Source organism: Cetorhinus maximus, chromosome 19 (genome assembly GCF_964194155.1).
Source record: "Cetorhinus maximus chromosome 19, sCetMax3.hap1.1, whole genome shotgun sequence".
In the NCBI taxonomy this organism is placed as follows: Eukaryota; Metazoa; Chordata; class Chondrichthyes; order Lamniformes; family Cetorhinidae; genus Cetorhinus; species Cetorhinus maximus.
In genome coordinates this window covers 85,073,882-85,090,587 of record NC_135897.1, presented here as the reverse complement: position 1 = coordinate 85,090,587, position 16,706 = coordinate 85,073,882, and the positions used below count along the sequence as shown (strand labels likewise).

General features: G+C 45.5%; 1 protein-coding gene across 1 annotated transcript in view; it reads right to left on the bottom strand.

Annotated features, from left to right (window-relative positions):
- aadac (arylacetamide deacetylase) overlaps positions 1–16,706 on the bottom strand; it is a 53,965-nt gene that overhangs the window by 4,578 nt on the left and 32,681 nt on the right. The window contains exons 2-3 of the mRNA XM_078564297.1: positions 15,097–15,319; positions 4,766–4,835 (exon numbers count right to left, since the gene is read on the bottom strand). Coding sequence (XP_078420423.1) covers positions 4,766–4,835; positions 15,097–15,319 — 293 coding nt within the window. The remainder of the gene's footprint in view (positions 1–4,765; positions 4,836–15,096; positions 15,320–16,706) is intronic.

Sequence of the window (16,706 nt, the reverse complement as noted above, 5' to 3'; positions counted from 1 at the left end):
TTAGGATGTGTATTCAACAAATACCCGGACTCACGTGGGCCTGATTTTAATGTAAAATAGCGTGCACCAGAAACGGGAGCTAAAGACCGCAACGTAGGGCTGAATTTTGCTGCCTCTCCCCACAACCCCCAGAGGCGGGGAAAGCCGTGGGGAGCTGCATAGGATCGGCTTCCCCCAACATGGCCCTGCCATTGGGGGCAGGAGTGGAAGTAAAACAGGCTGCCCAATTCAAGGAGGCAGGCAGCTGATTTACATCCTTAAAAAGGTCCAATTGGGAGTCTTTTTTTTAAACAGTGCCAGCTAAATGGAGGCAGCCTTCCAGAGGCAACCCATGGGAAAGGTTTTTTAAGTAACTTAGAGGGGTATTCAGGCAGGGAAGGTAGCTCCGCGGCTCCCACGATTTCCCCCAGAGGAGTTAGCCCTCCAGCACTCAGTCCCTCAATTATTTTCAATTCTCTCTCTGTCTACCTGCTGTAGGCCCCATGTCACTACCTCCACAGTGACTGCTACTCCCGGTAACGCTGCCTAGGCCGCTGGGCTACCTACCGGCCCCCCGATTAGGTCGGCAGCTCTTGTGGGGGTGGGGTGGGGGGGGTGGGGGGGGGGGGTGGCATCTTTATTAGGCCCGCCAGGAGCAACTTAATTGGCTGTAAAATGCAGCCCCAGGTCCTGCCGTCTGCCGAAAAGGGAGTTGCCCACCCTGCCCACCCACCACATCTGGCCCTGGGGGCAGAACCCCTTACCACCTCCAGAAAATCCATCCCTTTAGTGTTGATGGTCACATGGGTCTTTATGTACCCAGAGACTGAAAGGGGGGGTCAACCAACACTCATCAATTGAATAGAAAATAAATATGGTAAGATTTACTAACAAAGGTAATTAATAGAGGTCTTTAAAATTATGAAGGGGTTCGATAGGGTAGCTGTAGAGAAGCCGTTTCCACTTGTGGGCCGGAGAATGAGGGAGGAGTCCAAAGCACACAAATATAAGATGGTCCCTAATAAATCCAGTTAAAAAACAAAAATCCGAAGAGACTTCTTTATCCAAGGAGTAGTTAGAATGGGGAACTCACTCCCACAAGATGTAGTTGAGGTGAATAGCAATAGCTTATGGTGAAGCTAGATAAGTTGATAAGGCAAAAAGGAACAGAAGAACAGAGTGATGAATTAAAGTGGGAGGAATCTAAGTGCCAGAACAGACCAGTTGGGCTGAATGGCCTGTTTCTGTCTATCGTGTAGATTCTATGTGATAACACAAAAAATGCACGGTCGACAAATATGATTCATATTAACGTGGAAAAGCCGAGGGAAATTTTCATTGTGAAGCATAAAATGTTATGACTAAGTTGGTTGGTGTGAGAAACAGCAGTGGTCACGCTGGTCAAGTGGGATGTGCTTGTCTGAAGCTGTTTTCAAAGCGTATCACCGGGCAGAACAGAGGGAACATGCTCCTAATCCCCATGTGTTCAAGGAGCAGCTCCAAGTTTCCGACCCCGATCTTGGGAGCGTCTGATGCTCTCTGAATAGCCAAATGTTGAGAGTTCTCCACACTAACACCTCCCAGCTTGATCGGTACAAATGTTATCAGGAGGCAAACGGACACATCAAGCAGAATTTAATGTCGGCAACGGGCGTTGCCTACATTAGTTAGGGGGGAGGCGGTGGCGTAGGGATATTGTCACTGGACTAGCATTCCAGAGATCCAGGGTGATGCTCTGGGGACCTGGGTTCGAATCCCACCACGGCAAATGGTGAAATTTGAATTCCATTAAAAAATCTACAATTAAAAGTCTGATGATGACCTGGAAACCATTGCCGATTGTCGTAAAAACCCATCTGGTTCACTAATGCCCTTTAGGGAAGGAAATCTGCCGTCCTTGCTGGTCTGGTCTACATGTGACTCCAGACCCACAAATGTGGTTGACTCTTAAATGCCCTATGAACAAAGGCAATTAGGGATGGGCAATGAATGCTGGCCTAGACAGCAAGGTCCACATCTCATGAACAAATTTTTTTTTTAAAAGTCTTGACCGCTGGCCGTAGAGCCGGCAAGAGCCCAGGGTCAACTCTTCTCAGGAGCGCCTGCTGCATTAAGTGCCAATCAGGCATTTACTGGGCAACAGTGGGCCTTCCTGGGATCAAGGACCCAGAGGTCGCCGAGAGCTGCCAGCCAATCAGGGGCTGGCAGCTCTTTAATGCTTGGCAGCACCACCAGGGAGGCAGTGGTTCCTGCCAACAATGCAACACACCCGAGGCCCAGGATTGCTGAGGGTCTCAGGGCACAGGTGAGTGATGGCGGATGGAGGTCACTGGGGAGGGAGTTCAACAGCAAATGTCTCCCCCCCCCCACTCCTCCTCCCACCGCCAAACTCAACATGGGAGGGGATTGAATTCTGTCCATGGGTTCAGATAGGAAAACAGGAGGTGTCCAGTGAGGTTGCCAGCTAGCCTAACATCTGTCATTGGGAAAATATTAGAATCTATCATTGAGGAGGTTATTGCAGGGCACTTAGAAAATCTTAATGCAATCAGGCAGAGTCAACATGGTTTTGTGAAAGGGAAATTGTATTTCACTAATTTATTACAGTTCTTTGAGGGAGTAACAAGCAATGTGGATAAAGGGGAACCTGTAGACGTGGTGTACTTGGATTTCCAAAAAGGCATTTGATAAAGTGCATCATCAAAGGTTACTAAACAAAAATCAGAGCTCAAGGTATAGGGGGAAAACACATTAGCATCGATTGTGGGTTAGTTAACTAACAGGAAGCAGAGAGTAGGGATAAATAGGTCATTTTTGGGTTGGCAAACTATAACTAATGGAGTACCACAGGGATCAGTGCTGGGGCCTCAACTATCTACAATCAATAACAATGACTTGGATAAAGGGACGAACGTATGGCTGCTAATGCTGATGTCAAAGATAGTTAGGACAGTAAGGTGAAGAGGACATAAGGAGTCTGCCAAAGGGTATAGATAGGTTAAGTGAGTAGGCTAAAATTTGGCAGATGGATTATGTGGGAAATGGAATGTTGTCGACTATTGCAAGGAGTATCGAATATAAAAAAAGGAAGTTTTGTTACAGACAGTTGCATAGGACATTTGAGAGACCACATCTGGAGTACTGTGTACTGTTTTGGTCTCCTTACTTAAGAAAGGATATAACTGCATTAGAAGCAGTTCAGAGAAGGTTCATTTACTGATTCCTGGGATGAAGGGGTTATTTTACGAGGAAAAGTTGGTCAGGTTGGGCCTGTATCCATTGGAGTTTTGAAGAATGAGAAATGCTCTTTTTGAAACATACAAGATCCTAAAGGGACTTCACAGGGTGGATCCCAGAAGGAAAAAACAGTAAAAACTGGGAAATAAGAATACTGGTCTGAACTGGTCTTGTATACCTTAAAATGGAACATCAGTGAAAACTGGGAAATAAGAATACTGCTCCAAACTGTTTTTCTCCTTCTGGGATGCTAAGAGGATGTTTCCTCTTGTGCAAGAGACTAGAACTAGGGGGACACCGTTTAAAAATAAGGGATGTCCCATTTAAGACAGAAATGAGGAGAATATTTCTTCTCTCAGAGGGTCGTTAATCTGTGGAATTCTCTTCCCCAAATAGCTGTGGAGGCTGGGTCATTGAATATTTTTAAGGCTGAGTTAGATAAGATTCTTGATTGACATGGGAGTCAAAGGTTATGGGGGGTGGGGGGGGGCAGACAGGAAAGTGGAGTTGAGGCAAAAATCAGATCAGCCATGATCTTATCAAATGATGGAGGGGCTGAATGGCTTACTCCTGCTCCTAATTGGTATGTTTATATTCAGCATGCACAATAAGAGTTGAGGTGCATGCTGTGCACTGCATGTAGGAACAAAGCACCATTTAATGACTGGATAAAGGGCTGTAGAGACAGATTCTAGGACATGCTCACTGGGGCACGGTTGTGCAGTGATTACTGGACTAAAAATTCGGAGGACTGGACTAATGATACAGAGAATGTGAATTTAAACTGTGACAGTCTAAGAATTCAAAATAAGTTTATTTCAAAAGTTTTTTTGCAAACAAGTTGGTAACAGCAAAACGATGGGGAAAAACCCAACGGGTTCACTTATATCCCTTAGTGGAGGAAACCTGCTGTTTGCACCCAGTTAGGGCTTGTCTAGGACTCCTGACCTATATTAACATGGTTGACTTTTAACTGCCCTCTGAAGTGGTCTGGTTAGCCACTCAGTTGTACTAAACTACTTCCAGTGTTTAAGAAAGCTCACCACCAGCGTCTCAGGGCAACTGGGGTTGGGCAATAAATGTCAACCTTGCCAGTGATGTCCACATCCCAAGCATGATCAACGCAGAAAGTAGGATGTCTGAACAGTGCTAGGAATGGCTGCTTATTTTTATATTTCTACGTGTAACTGATCAATCAGATGCTCCTTTTGTGCAGCAGCTTTTTCTCCTCTGGAGCTCTGGTCTTTGCCTGTCTGATTTCTTTTTGCCAATTCTCTGGTTCATGTGTCCACATTGGGCCATAAAGCAATAAGTTAGCCTGTCAAAAACATCCTGAGCAATTACGATAACTTCAAAATACCCTTAACAGTCTTCATAAATCTATCAAAACCATGCTTTATTACCCATTACAATTGCCCTCGACAATCCCAGGAACCATTTAACAAGAGCGTCTTTAAGTACTTTGTATGGTTACAGGGTCCAAACGTAATCAATCATCCGCTCTCCAAACTGCGTCCCACAATGAGAACAAAGCACAGCAAGTTCTTACTCAACAGAAACGATGACTGCATTCAGCTCGGTCGCACTCTTTCTAGACAGGAGATCGTAGGGTTGCATTTCTGAAAAAGAAGTGAAAGATCAGATGAACTGCAGTGTCAAAAAACATCACACAGTTCAAACAGCCTGCAAAGAATATAATGGACAAACAACCCCCCCCCCCAAAAACCCCAAAGGGAGTAGCTGGCTCCACATGAAGAAAGAACTGGCATTTATACCTCACCCAATTTTTCACAGGAATGCCCCACAAACATTTAATGAGATTACTGACTGGTTAATCATTCACAGGTTGTGGGCAATCACTGGCACAGTCAGCATTCACTACTCTTCTCGCAAGAAGACAGAGGCGAGTGGCCTTCTTGTCAACTGTGTGGCTTGCTAGGCCATTTTGGAGGGCAGTTAAAGAGTCAACATTGCTGTGTGTCTGGAATCACATAGGCCAAAACTGGTTAACGATGGCAGATTTCCTTCCCTATAGCGAATCAGCTGAGTGTTCCCGGTAATTACAGGGTCATCATTACTGAGACAGGTACTAGCTTTTTATTTTATTTAATTATTTGAATTTAAATTTCTCAGCAGCCAAAGTGGGATTTGAACTCGCGTCATATTATTCCCGGTCTCCGGATTACTGGTCTGTAACGTAGCCGCTACTGCACCCACAATTTTACAACTACGCCAATTGAAAGGTGGGGGGGGGTCAACCAGGTGACTGGGTGAGCTTGCTGCTCTTGTTCAAACAGCAGCGTGGGACCTTTCACGTTGGCAGATGAGGCCTCAGTTTGACAGAAGCTCGCGTTGCCAATTGTGCTCAGAGTTGTGCCAGGAGGGTTCGGCGTGTGACCTACGCCCTCCAACGGCCCCACCCCCACTCTGCTCCCATTGGCCCACCTGACAACACCCGTCCTTGTGGCCCTCTGCCATTAGCCGACCAATTGGAAGGCAAAAAAAAGGTTCCTCGTTACCCGGTCGAAATGCCCTCGACTGTCAATCGAGCAGCCTTTTACCCAATCGCCAACACACTTTATATTTCCCATTCATAATTTGGAAATGTTCAAGGAGAACAAAGAAGAAAAAAAAACACACAAATATTTTTTAACGGCCCAGCGACTGTTCACCAGGAGTTGCTCTCAGCAATGTCCTGGAGATTAGTACATAATTCCCCCGAAGACTTCAGGAGTTGGCGATCCTAGATTAAATCCACGGTCTGAGAGTCAGAGAGAGCTGCAGCAGAGCTGAGCTGACAACGTAATGAGAAAAAAATAACCAAATATCCTGTAATACTTCCCACTGCCACTAAGTAGCACTGTTGCACTTCACAATGACTGTAATGAGCAGTTTGCATAAGTACAGTGGAAGTCATTTGCCAACAGATATACAGCAGTGTGCAAGGAATTTTTAATGCCAAAAAAGCTACCAGGTCAGATCAGATCGATGCTTCCAAATGAACGGAATGGATTCAATAAAGGTCATGTTTATTCAATTAGTTATTTACTGAGGAGGATGGCTGCTCAGTTTCCGGAGGGACAGTGAAGCCTGGCAGCTGGAATGGGGCTGGGGTCTGAGAGCCGAGTGGACATTGGGCCCGAGGGGGCTGCAATCTGAATTTAAGGTTGACTAGGCCCGACGACCGTGCTCAATACGTGACTCAACTCACCCAAAAGAATGCTGCAGTTACGTGACACCCTCTCTAGGATAAGGCCATATCTTACAATATCAGCAAAGGTGAGTGACCATAACAAGATCCGAAGACGCGGAAGTAGTAGGCCATTCGGCCCATCGAGTCTGCTCCGCCACTCGACGAGATCATGGCTGATCTGATAATCCTCAACTCCACTTTCCTGCCTTTTCCCCCCACGTGCCTCGATTCCCCGACTGATTAAAAATCTGTCCATCTCAGCCTTGAACATACCTGACAGCTCTGCAGTTATGCCGTTAGGAAGGATTATAACTCTTGAGATTTTCGTTTTCCTCTCCAGCCTGTTTTCCTCTCGCCATTTGTAGCCATTCCACAGGACAGTGTTGGCTTTTGCAAAGATTAGGGAAAACCACAGACAGCAAACTTCAGAGGCAAGAGGACTGCCACTGAACCACTCTTGTCATCTCTGAGTCAAAGGTTGTCCCACTCCAGAGACTCGAGCACATAGTCCAGGCTGAAAAGGCCAGTGCAGTACTGAGGGAGAGCCGCACTGCCGGAGGTGCTGCCTTTCAGATGAGACGTTAAACCAAAGCTTCTTCTTCACACTCACGTGGATGCAAAGATCCCACAGCGCTGTTTTGAACAAGAGCAGGGAAGTTCTCCTCAGTCTCCTGGCCAATACTTATCCTTCAACTAACATCATTAAATGATGCCACTAATACACAGCCGCTTGTGGGAGCTTGCTGTGTACAAATTAGTTGCTTGTTTCCGACATTACAACAGTGACTACATTTCCAAAAAAAAAAATTGCTGAAAAGAGAGACATGTTGCCAAAGCTTTTCATCTTGCACTCATCAGGACAAATGCAAGAATGCCAAATTTCAAACGATCACAACAATTTATACTACAGGAGAAAAGGTTGTCGATCGGTTGATAAGTCGGTTGATTGGTAAGTCGACTCTGATTGCTATGTAAATTGCCTGCCCTATGCAGGAGTGGTGGGGGGGGTGGGGAGGGTGGGGGGGGAGGAAAACGGTGATCCACTTCCCTCGCCAGCCCTGGAAAATATCCCCAGCAGAGGAGGGGGGAGGAACGTGTCATGGAGCCATCCTGACATGGGCCCCTCCATATTTTCCCAGCCCTCCCGACTCCAAGCCAACCACCACAGGGCCGGCAACATTCCGCCTAATATCTCGGACAACGTATTCTGCCTTGCTGTTAAAAGGTGTACCTACACAAACTTAGCCCGAATGTCACGGCTGCAAAATTCGGCTCCCCAGCACCGGTGGTTTGAATGCTCCGAGTGCTGGTTTAGGTAAAAAAAAAAACAAAATGGGATCCGCCTCATTCCAACGCACTTTCAGTGCCCTGAATGCCATGCTGAGAGTGATGGTGTTGACATTACAAGCACGCTTCACAACTATGCAAAGTATGTAAATCATGCAATGCCGATTTGATGCCCAGCCTGCCATTTCTGATGCCCTAGGCCCTAGTTAGTGCCATCTCTTATTTATATACAGCTAAACATGCGTTCAGCTGCCAGAGGGATCCTCACACCTGTGCTATTTAAAGGGAGCCATCCAGTTTGCAGATTAGTTGCTTTCGACTAGCTACTGACTCCTGCAGGAGGAGGACAGGATTGTTGAAGGAATAAAGGAAATTGGTTGAAGTCTGCAGGAATTGATGCTGGGCTTTGGGAAGGATTTGGTTGCTACTGCGAGGCCTCAGAACACACTGTGGCTATAGTCGCCTTTTCCCTTGCGGACATGGAGCAGCAAAGGAGGCAAGCTGCTCACAGAGAACAGCGGAGGAGGACTCTTAGCAGGAGGCCCAATCCACCTAGAGTCTTCAGGGGATACTTCTCCCACCTGCACCTAAGCCAGGAGCTGTGTGTTTGGCTGCTGTGTTTCACCGAGGAGGTGGTCACAGAACTGTACCACCTCTTCTTGGAAGCAGACTTGCAGCCTGAGAGCAGGGCGAGGACGGCACTGCCAGGGACCGTGTTCTTGAATTTTTCCAGCATAGGAACCTTCCAGGCTTGAAAAGGTGCCATAGCAAGCATCTCGCAGTTCACCATCCATCGTTGCACGCAGAAAAATCACAGAGCCTCTGTACACCAGGACAGGGGATTTCATCATCTTTTCCCCAAATGTAAGAGAAGAGGGAGGAGCAGACACAGCTTTGCCAGGATAATGGACTTCCCCATGGTGCAGAGTACCACTGAGTGCACACCCGTGGTTTTGCAAGTGCTGTATCTCAATGCTGAGCAAAGGTTAGCACGTACTCAATATCCAGTTGCACGGCCAAACCCAGCACATCATGCAGGTGAATGCCCACTATCCTGGCCACAGTCATGATGAGTTAGGGTGTGAGGCTGGCAACATCTGCATGTGTACCAGGGTGAGGTAGAGCTTCTGAATGGTTAAGGCTGAGTCTTGGCTGCTGCTGTATGAATGATGGGGGCTGTGGTGCAATGAGCTGTTTTTGAGAGGTTGGTGATACGGTGGGCAGGAGATGTTGTGTACATACGAACATACGAAATATGAGCGGTAGGCCATTCGGCCCCTCGAGCCTCCTCCGCCATTCAATAAGATCATGGCCGATCTGTTCGTGTTTCAAGTTCCACACTCCCATCTACTCCTGATAACCTTTTGCCTAACAAGAATCTGTTTATCTCCACCTTAAAAATATTTCAGTGACTCCACTTCCACTGCCGTCTGAGGCAGAGAGTTCCAAAGTCGCACAACCCTCTGAGGAAAAAAAATTCTCCTCATCTCTGTCCTAAAAGGGCAACCTCTAATTTTAAAACAGTGCCCCCCTAGTTCTGGACTCACCCACAAGAGGAAACATCCTTTCCCAGTCCACCTTGCCAAGACCGCTCAGGATCTTGTACACTTCAATCAAGTCACCCCTCACTCTTCTAAACTCCAGTGGAAATAAGCCCAGTCTGTCCAACCTTTCCTCTTAAGGCAACCCGCCGATTCCAGTAAAACCTCCTCTGAACCGCATCCAACACATTTACAACCTTCCTTAAATAAGGAGACCAAAATTGCACACAATATTTGAGATGTAGTCTCACCGATGCCCTGTAAAATGGAAGCATAACATCCTTACTTTTATGTTCAATTCCTCTCGTAATAAAGAATAGTATTCCATTACGAACGGAGGAACAGGAGAATGCCGTTCAGCTCATCAAACCTGCTCCACCATTCAATACGATCGTGGCTGATCGAACACTTCAATGCATTTTACCCACACTATCCCCATAACCCTTTATGTTATTGTTAATCAGAAATCTATCCTTTTAGGCTTCTTAATTACTTGCTGTACCTGCATACTAACTTTTGTGACTCGTACACTAGAACACCTAGATCCCTCTGCAGCTCGGAATTGTGTAGCCATTCTCCATTTAAGTCATACTCTGCTTTTTTATTCTTCCTGCCAAAGTGAACAACTTCACATTTTCCCACATTACACTCTATCTGCCAGATTTTTCCTCATTCACTCAATCTATCTATATCCATCTGCAACCTCCTCATGTCCTCTTCACAACATACTTTCCTACCTATCTTTGTGTCATCTGCAAATTTAGCTACCATGTCTTCACTCCCCTCATATAAGTCATTGATATGAAGTGTAAAAAGTTGAGGCCCCAGCACAGATCCCTGCAGGGCTCTACTCATCACATCCTGCCAATCAGAAAGAGACCCATTTATGCGTACTCTCTGTTTTCTGCCAGCCAGCCAATCTTCCGTCCATGCTAATACGTTACCTTCTACACTATGAGCTTTTATTTTCCGTAATAATCTTTGATGTGGCACCTTATCAAACGCCTTCTGGAAATCCAAGAACAGCACGACTACAGGCTCCCCTTATCCACAGCTCCATCAAAGAACTCCAATAAATTGATTAAACATGATTTCCCTTTCACAAAACCATGCTGACTCTTCCTAATTACCTTGAGTTTCTCCGAGTGCCCAGCTATAACCTCCTTAGTGATCGATTCTAACAACTTCCCCGCGACAGATGTCAAGCTAACTGGCCTATAGTTTCCTGTTTCCTGCCTCCCTCCCTTCTTGAATAGAGGGGCTATATTTGCTACTTTCCAATTATGGAACCTTTCCAGAATCCAGCGAATTTTGGAAAATTAACACCACCTCATTAGCCACCTCTTTTAGGACCCTAGGATGAAATCCATCAGGACCCGCAGACTTGTCAGCCCACAGCTCCATCAGTTTGCTCAATACCACAGTATCACGGTATCTTTACAGTGCAGGAGGAGGCCATTCAGCCCATCAAGTCTGCACTGGCTCTCTGAAAGAGCATTCCACCTAGTGCTACTCCCCTGCCTTATCCCCATAACCTTGCACATTCTCTCTTTCCAATCCAATTCCCTTTTGAATACCTCGATCGAACCTGCCTCCACCACCCTTTCAGGGAGTTTGTTCCAGACTCCAACCACCCTCGGGGTGAAAAAATTTTTCCTCACATCACATTTACTCCTTTTGCCAATTATTTTGAATCTGTGCCCTCTGGTTCTTGATGTTCTCTTGATGTTTCTCACTATTTACCCTGTCCATACCCCTCAGGATCTTGCATTCCTCTAACAATTCTCCTCTCAGCCTTTTCTCCAAGGGAAACAGATCCAACCTCTCCAATCTATCCTCATAGCTACAGTTCTTCATCCCGGGAATCATTCTTGTGAATCTCCTCTGTACTGTCTCCAATGCCTTCACATCCTTCCTCAAGTATGGCACCCAGAACTGGATGCAGTACTCCAGCTGAGGCCTAATTAGTGTCTTATACAAGTTCAACATGACCTCCTTACTCTTGTAGTCAATGCCTAAGGCACTACATGCTTTATTACTGCTCTCTCAACATGCCCTGCCATCTTCAATAACCTATGTACGTATACACCAAGGTCCCACTGTTCCTGCACCTCCTTTAGAGCCTCTCCATTTATTTTACACTGTCTCACCATATCTTTCCTGCCAAAGTGAATCACCTCACACTTCTCTGCATTAAACTTCATCTGCCACTTGTCTGCCCAATCCACCAACATGTCTATGTTCTTTTGAAGCTCAAGGCTATCCTTATCACAGTTGACAACATTTCCAATCTCCCTATCATCTGCAAATTTTGAAATCATGCCCTGCACACCACAGTCTAGGTCATTAATATACAATCAGGAAAAGCATGGATCCCAACACTGACTCCTGAAGAACTCCGCTACAAACCTTCCTTCAATCTGAAAAGCATCCATTTATCACAAGAGAAAAACAGAAAATGCTGGAAAAACTCAGGTCTGACAGCATCTGTGGAGAGAAAACAGTTGACGTTAAGAGTCCGTATGACCCTTCTTCATTTATCACTGCTCTCTGTTTCCCGTCACTCAGCCAATTTCCTATCCAAGAGCCTACTTTCCCTTTTACTCAATGACCTAGAATTTTGCTCACAAGTCTGTTGTGTGGCACTGTACCAAATGCCTTTTGAAAATCCACATACACCACATCAACAGCGTCTCCTTTATCAACCTTCTCTGCTACCTCCTCAAAAAACTCCAGCAAGTTAGTTAAACATGATTTTCCCTTGATGAACCCATGCTGGGTTCCCTTGCCTAAGTGATTATTGATTTTATCCCGTGCTATACTTTCCAGAAGTTTCCCTTCGGCTGAGGTCAAACTGACTGGGCTGTAGTTGCCAGCTTTATCCTTGCACTACTATCCTTGCATTTACTAGCCTTCACCACTGAACATCAAACTTCTTGCAGGACTGCGCAGCAGGTCCTCAGGTGGCTTTAGAGACATGCAAATTAGCTAAAGTGTATGCTAACGATGCACACTGCTGGTCCCCCTGCTGAGCATGCAAAAGTCGACAGCAAGTATGGGGCTCATCAGAAGGTCATCCACCCTAATATCTCATTGTGGTGCTCAATGTTAACTTTTGTTTGATAACATTCCTGTGAAGCTCCTTAGGATATTTTACTATGTGGGCAACAGGCCTGCATTGATATCTCACCGAGACAGATTTGAAATCTCATGTATTAAGCATCTTTTAATCCTCATCTGATTTTAATCTTTGTATCTGTATTTTAGTTAACAAGCTTATCACTTATACCTAAGTAACTTACAGCCGTAGTTTTGTAACACAGCGACCTTTATCTAGCCTGCTGGGTTATTTTTAAATTGAACCACTAAGATTAAAAGGGGGCTAGGTACACACACACAGACACACAAATGCTTAGCTCATGGGCCACTTTCAGGAAACATCTTTTACGTGGTCCTGACACACCTCTGACTTCTGCATTGTAGAGGGCGGAGGGGCTTTGGAGAAGTCAGAATGCTCAGCCATCTGTGTATCAATAGCCATGGCATTTAGACAGCGGGTCCAGCTGAGTTTCTGGTTAATGGTGACTCCAGAATGATGATACTGGAGATTCGGCGATGCTTAATGCCATTAAATGTCTGCCCGACTGCAAATTGTGTGGAGGACACTTGAACCACATGTCCACTCTTGCCCACATGTCTGTCCTTGGCTTGCTGCATTGTTCCAGTGAAGCCCAACGCAAACTGGAGGAACAGCACCTCATCTTCCGACTAGGCACTTTACAGCCTTCCAGGCTGAATATTGAATTCAACAACTTTAGATCTTAAACTCCCTCCCCCCATCCCCACCCCGTTTCTTCCCCCTCCCTTTTGTTTTTTTCAATAATTTATATAGATTTTTCTTTTCCCACCTATTTCCATTATTTTTAAATCTACAACTAATACCTTGTCAATCTTTCCACCCCACCCCCACTAGAGCTGTACCTTGAGTGTCCTGCCATCCATTCTTAATTAGCACATTTTCTTAGATAATATCACCACCTTCAACACCTCTTTGATCCCTTTGTCTGTGACATCTTTTGATTATCTGCTCCTATCACTGCTTGCTTGTCCCCACAACCACCGCCCCCCCAACTTCTCTCCCCCACCCCCCACCCCCCCCCAACCTTAAACCAGCTTATATTTCACCCCTCTCCTAACTATACTCAGTTCTGCTGAAGGGTCATGAGGACTCGAAACGTCAACTCTTTTCTTCTCCGCCGATGCTGCCAGACCTGCTGAGTTTTTCCAGGTAATTCTGTTTTCACTTGAACCACATGCTGTCTGAAGGTAAGTGAGTCCCATCTGCATTTGAAGGTTCACAGCCCCTGATATTCTCTCAGCAATGGAACTTCCCTTGGCTTAAGCCCAAAAGCATTCAGTTTGTTTTCAGACAGTGAACAACTGAACACCAACTCATCCATTTTAGATTGTACATCATGCAGTAAAATTGGGGTTCTAATTTTTTCCCCCCATGAGTGTGGGTGCTTCCTAAAGTTCTCTATCTCTTCATGTTTTAAAAATTCCCTTCAACCATGTGTTCAGTCATTGCAACTCCATCCTCTAAACTCAGTGTTCCTTTATCTTTTGTATAACAGAATGGGGTGTTTGGCTGTGTTGATGATGCTGTGCAAGTCTGAGTTGTTACAAGTATGCACCTTCCAATTGCACCACATAGTCTGCACAGAATTGACAAGAGACACAGCAACAAATTCCACCACAGAGGCAACAAAGAATAAGTTGCAATGATAGTGGGGCAAGTGTTTTTTTTTAAAACTGGCTCCATAGGTGATTTATTTTTTTAGGATGCATCACTCCCTGGGTTGACCAGTAATGTAGACACTCCTACCACCACTGTGCCAACAATGCCACCCCCACACTGCCAGGCCCATGTTTTACCAGCTCCAAGGGACATAATTCTCCCAAAGCTCATACACCATCCAATCGGTATATAAGTAAACGGGCACAGCTATTCTCAACTGTGCAACGGTCACCAGAGCACAGAAAGGAGAAATTAGCATCCATCGTAGAAGCAAGTGGACACTGCCCAGTCAAAAACAAGCTCCCCTTTATAGAATTAGGAAAACATTGGACATATTCCCAGCTTGCTGTGATAATTAACTTTCAATTTCTAAATACGATCTATTATCCACTTCACTACAATGTAGCCTGAACAGTATATCACATCTAATGGAAGCAAACAATGACCTTTCTATCGCTAAAGGGTATTATTGAACCAGATGGGTTTTTACAACAATCAACAAAGGTTTCATGGTCACTATGACGGAGACTAGCTTTTAATTCCAGATTTTATTAATTGAATTCAAATCCCGCCAGCTGCCATACTGTCATCAGAGCATTAGCCTGGACCTCTGGATTACAATTCCAGTGACATTACCACTATGCCACCATCTCCCCGCCTCGAGCATATAATCCAAGCTGACATGCCAGTGCAATATTAAGGGGCTGCTGCAGGCGCTGTTGCACGTGCCACCTTTCAGATGAGACGCTAAACAAAGGTCCCACTTGCTCTCTCAGCAGGAAGTAAAAGTGTTCCAAGAAGAACATGGGAGCTCTGTTCAGTGCGTTGGCCAACTTTTATCCTGCAACCACCTTTGTTAAAACAGCTTAGCACATTGTTTATCTCATCGCTGGCTGTGGGACTTTGCTGTATGCAAATTGGTTACTATGCTTCCCCCCCATGACAGGAGTGACCACACTTCAAAAGTTCTTCATTGCTGGCAAAGTGCTTTGGAGCACGGAAAATGATATACAGATACAAATCTTTCTTCCATTCTTTTTGAGGGTGATTTTACAACTTACTTGAACTTCCTAAACACCATCCGCCACCATGCATGTAAATCACTGCTCGCCTCAGTCCTGGGCGATGGCCGCTCGGCTCATAAACACGTACGGGGACCTTGTTAAACGTGGTGTCCGTCACATTGACATTTTCATCGGATGAAGGAGCCACCGACTCTGCCACAGTGAGGACCATCATCATCTCCATGTAATGTTTGAACCCAACGAGTTCAGTCAGCTCTGCCTAGATTCAGACAAAGAGAAGCAGATATGCAGGTTACCCCGACCATTAGAACCGGTGCACGAGCCCCCTCCAGCCCTCCAACCCTCCAAGATCGCTGTGCTCCTCCAATTTTGATCTCTTGCACATGCTTGATTTCCTCGTCTCTAGTTACTGTCAGTGATGGCTTCAGCTGCTAAGGTCCTAAGCTCTGGAATTCCCTAAACCTGTCCTCCCCTCTTATCTCTCTCTCTCTCCTCCTTTAAGTCTCATGTTGAAACCTAACACTTTGACCATGCTTTTGATCAACTATTCCGTTCTCTCGTTATGTGCCTCAGTGTCAAATTGTGTTTGGCAGTGCTCCTATGAAGAGTCTTGGGACATTTTGGTTTCCATTGTGGAAGGCCGCTAATTCACTGATGCCCACTTTTGCAGGCCAAAGACCCATTTCCTGCCCGCTGTCCCATTTACCGTAGAATCTTAGAACTAAAGAATGTTACTGTACCCAAACCAACCATTCGGCCCATCAAGTTTGGACTGGTATTTTTCTCTAACTAAGCCATAGAACCATAGAACACTACAGCACAGAAAACAGGCCATTCGGCCCTTCTAGTCTGTGCCGAAATATTATTCCGCTAGTCCCATTGACCTGCACCTAGTCCATAACTCTCCAGACCTCTCCCATCCATGTATCTAGCTAATTTATTCTTAAAACTTAAGAGTGAGCCCGCATTTACCACGTCAGATGGTAGCTCATTCCACACTCTCACCACTGAGTGAAGAAGTTCCCCCTAATGTTCCCCCTAAACCTTTCCCCTTTCACCCTAAAGCCATGTCCTCTTGTGTTTATTTTTCCTAATCTAAGTGGAAAGAGCCTACTCGCATTTACTCTGTCTATACCCCTCACAATTTTGTAAACTTCTATTAAATCTCCCCTCATTCTTCTACGCTCCAAGGAATAAAGTCCTAACCTATTTAATCTTTCCCTGTAACTCAACTCCTTAAGACCCGGCAACATCCTAGTAAATCTTCTCTGCACTTTCTCAATCTTACTGATATCCTTCCTGTAGTTAGGTGACCAGAACTGCACACAATATTCCAAAGTTGGCCTCACCAATGTCTTATACAACCTCACCATAACATCCCAACTCCTATACTCAATACTTTGATTTATGAAGGCCAGTATGCCAAAAGCTTTCTTTACAACCTTATCTACCTGTGACAGGGAATTTTGTATCTGAACTCCCAGATCCCTTTGTTCCTCCGCACTCCTCAGTGCCCTACCATTTACTGTGTATGTCCTAACTTGGTTTGACCTTCCAAAATGTAACACCTCACACTTTTCCGCATTAAATTCCATCTGCCATTTTCTGGCCCATTTTTCCAGTTGGTCCAGATCTCTCTGCAAGCT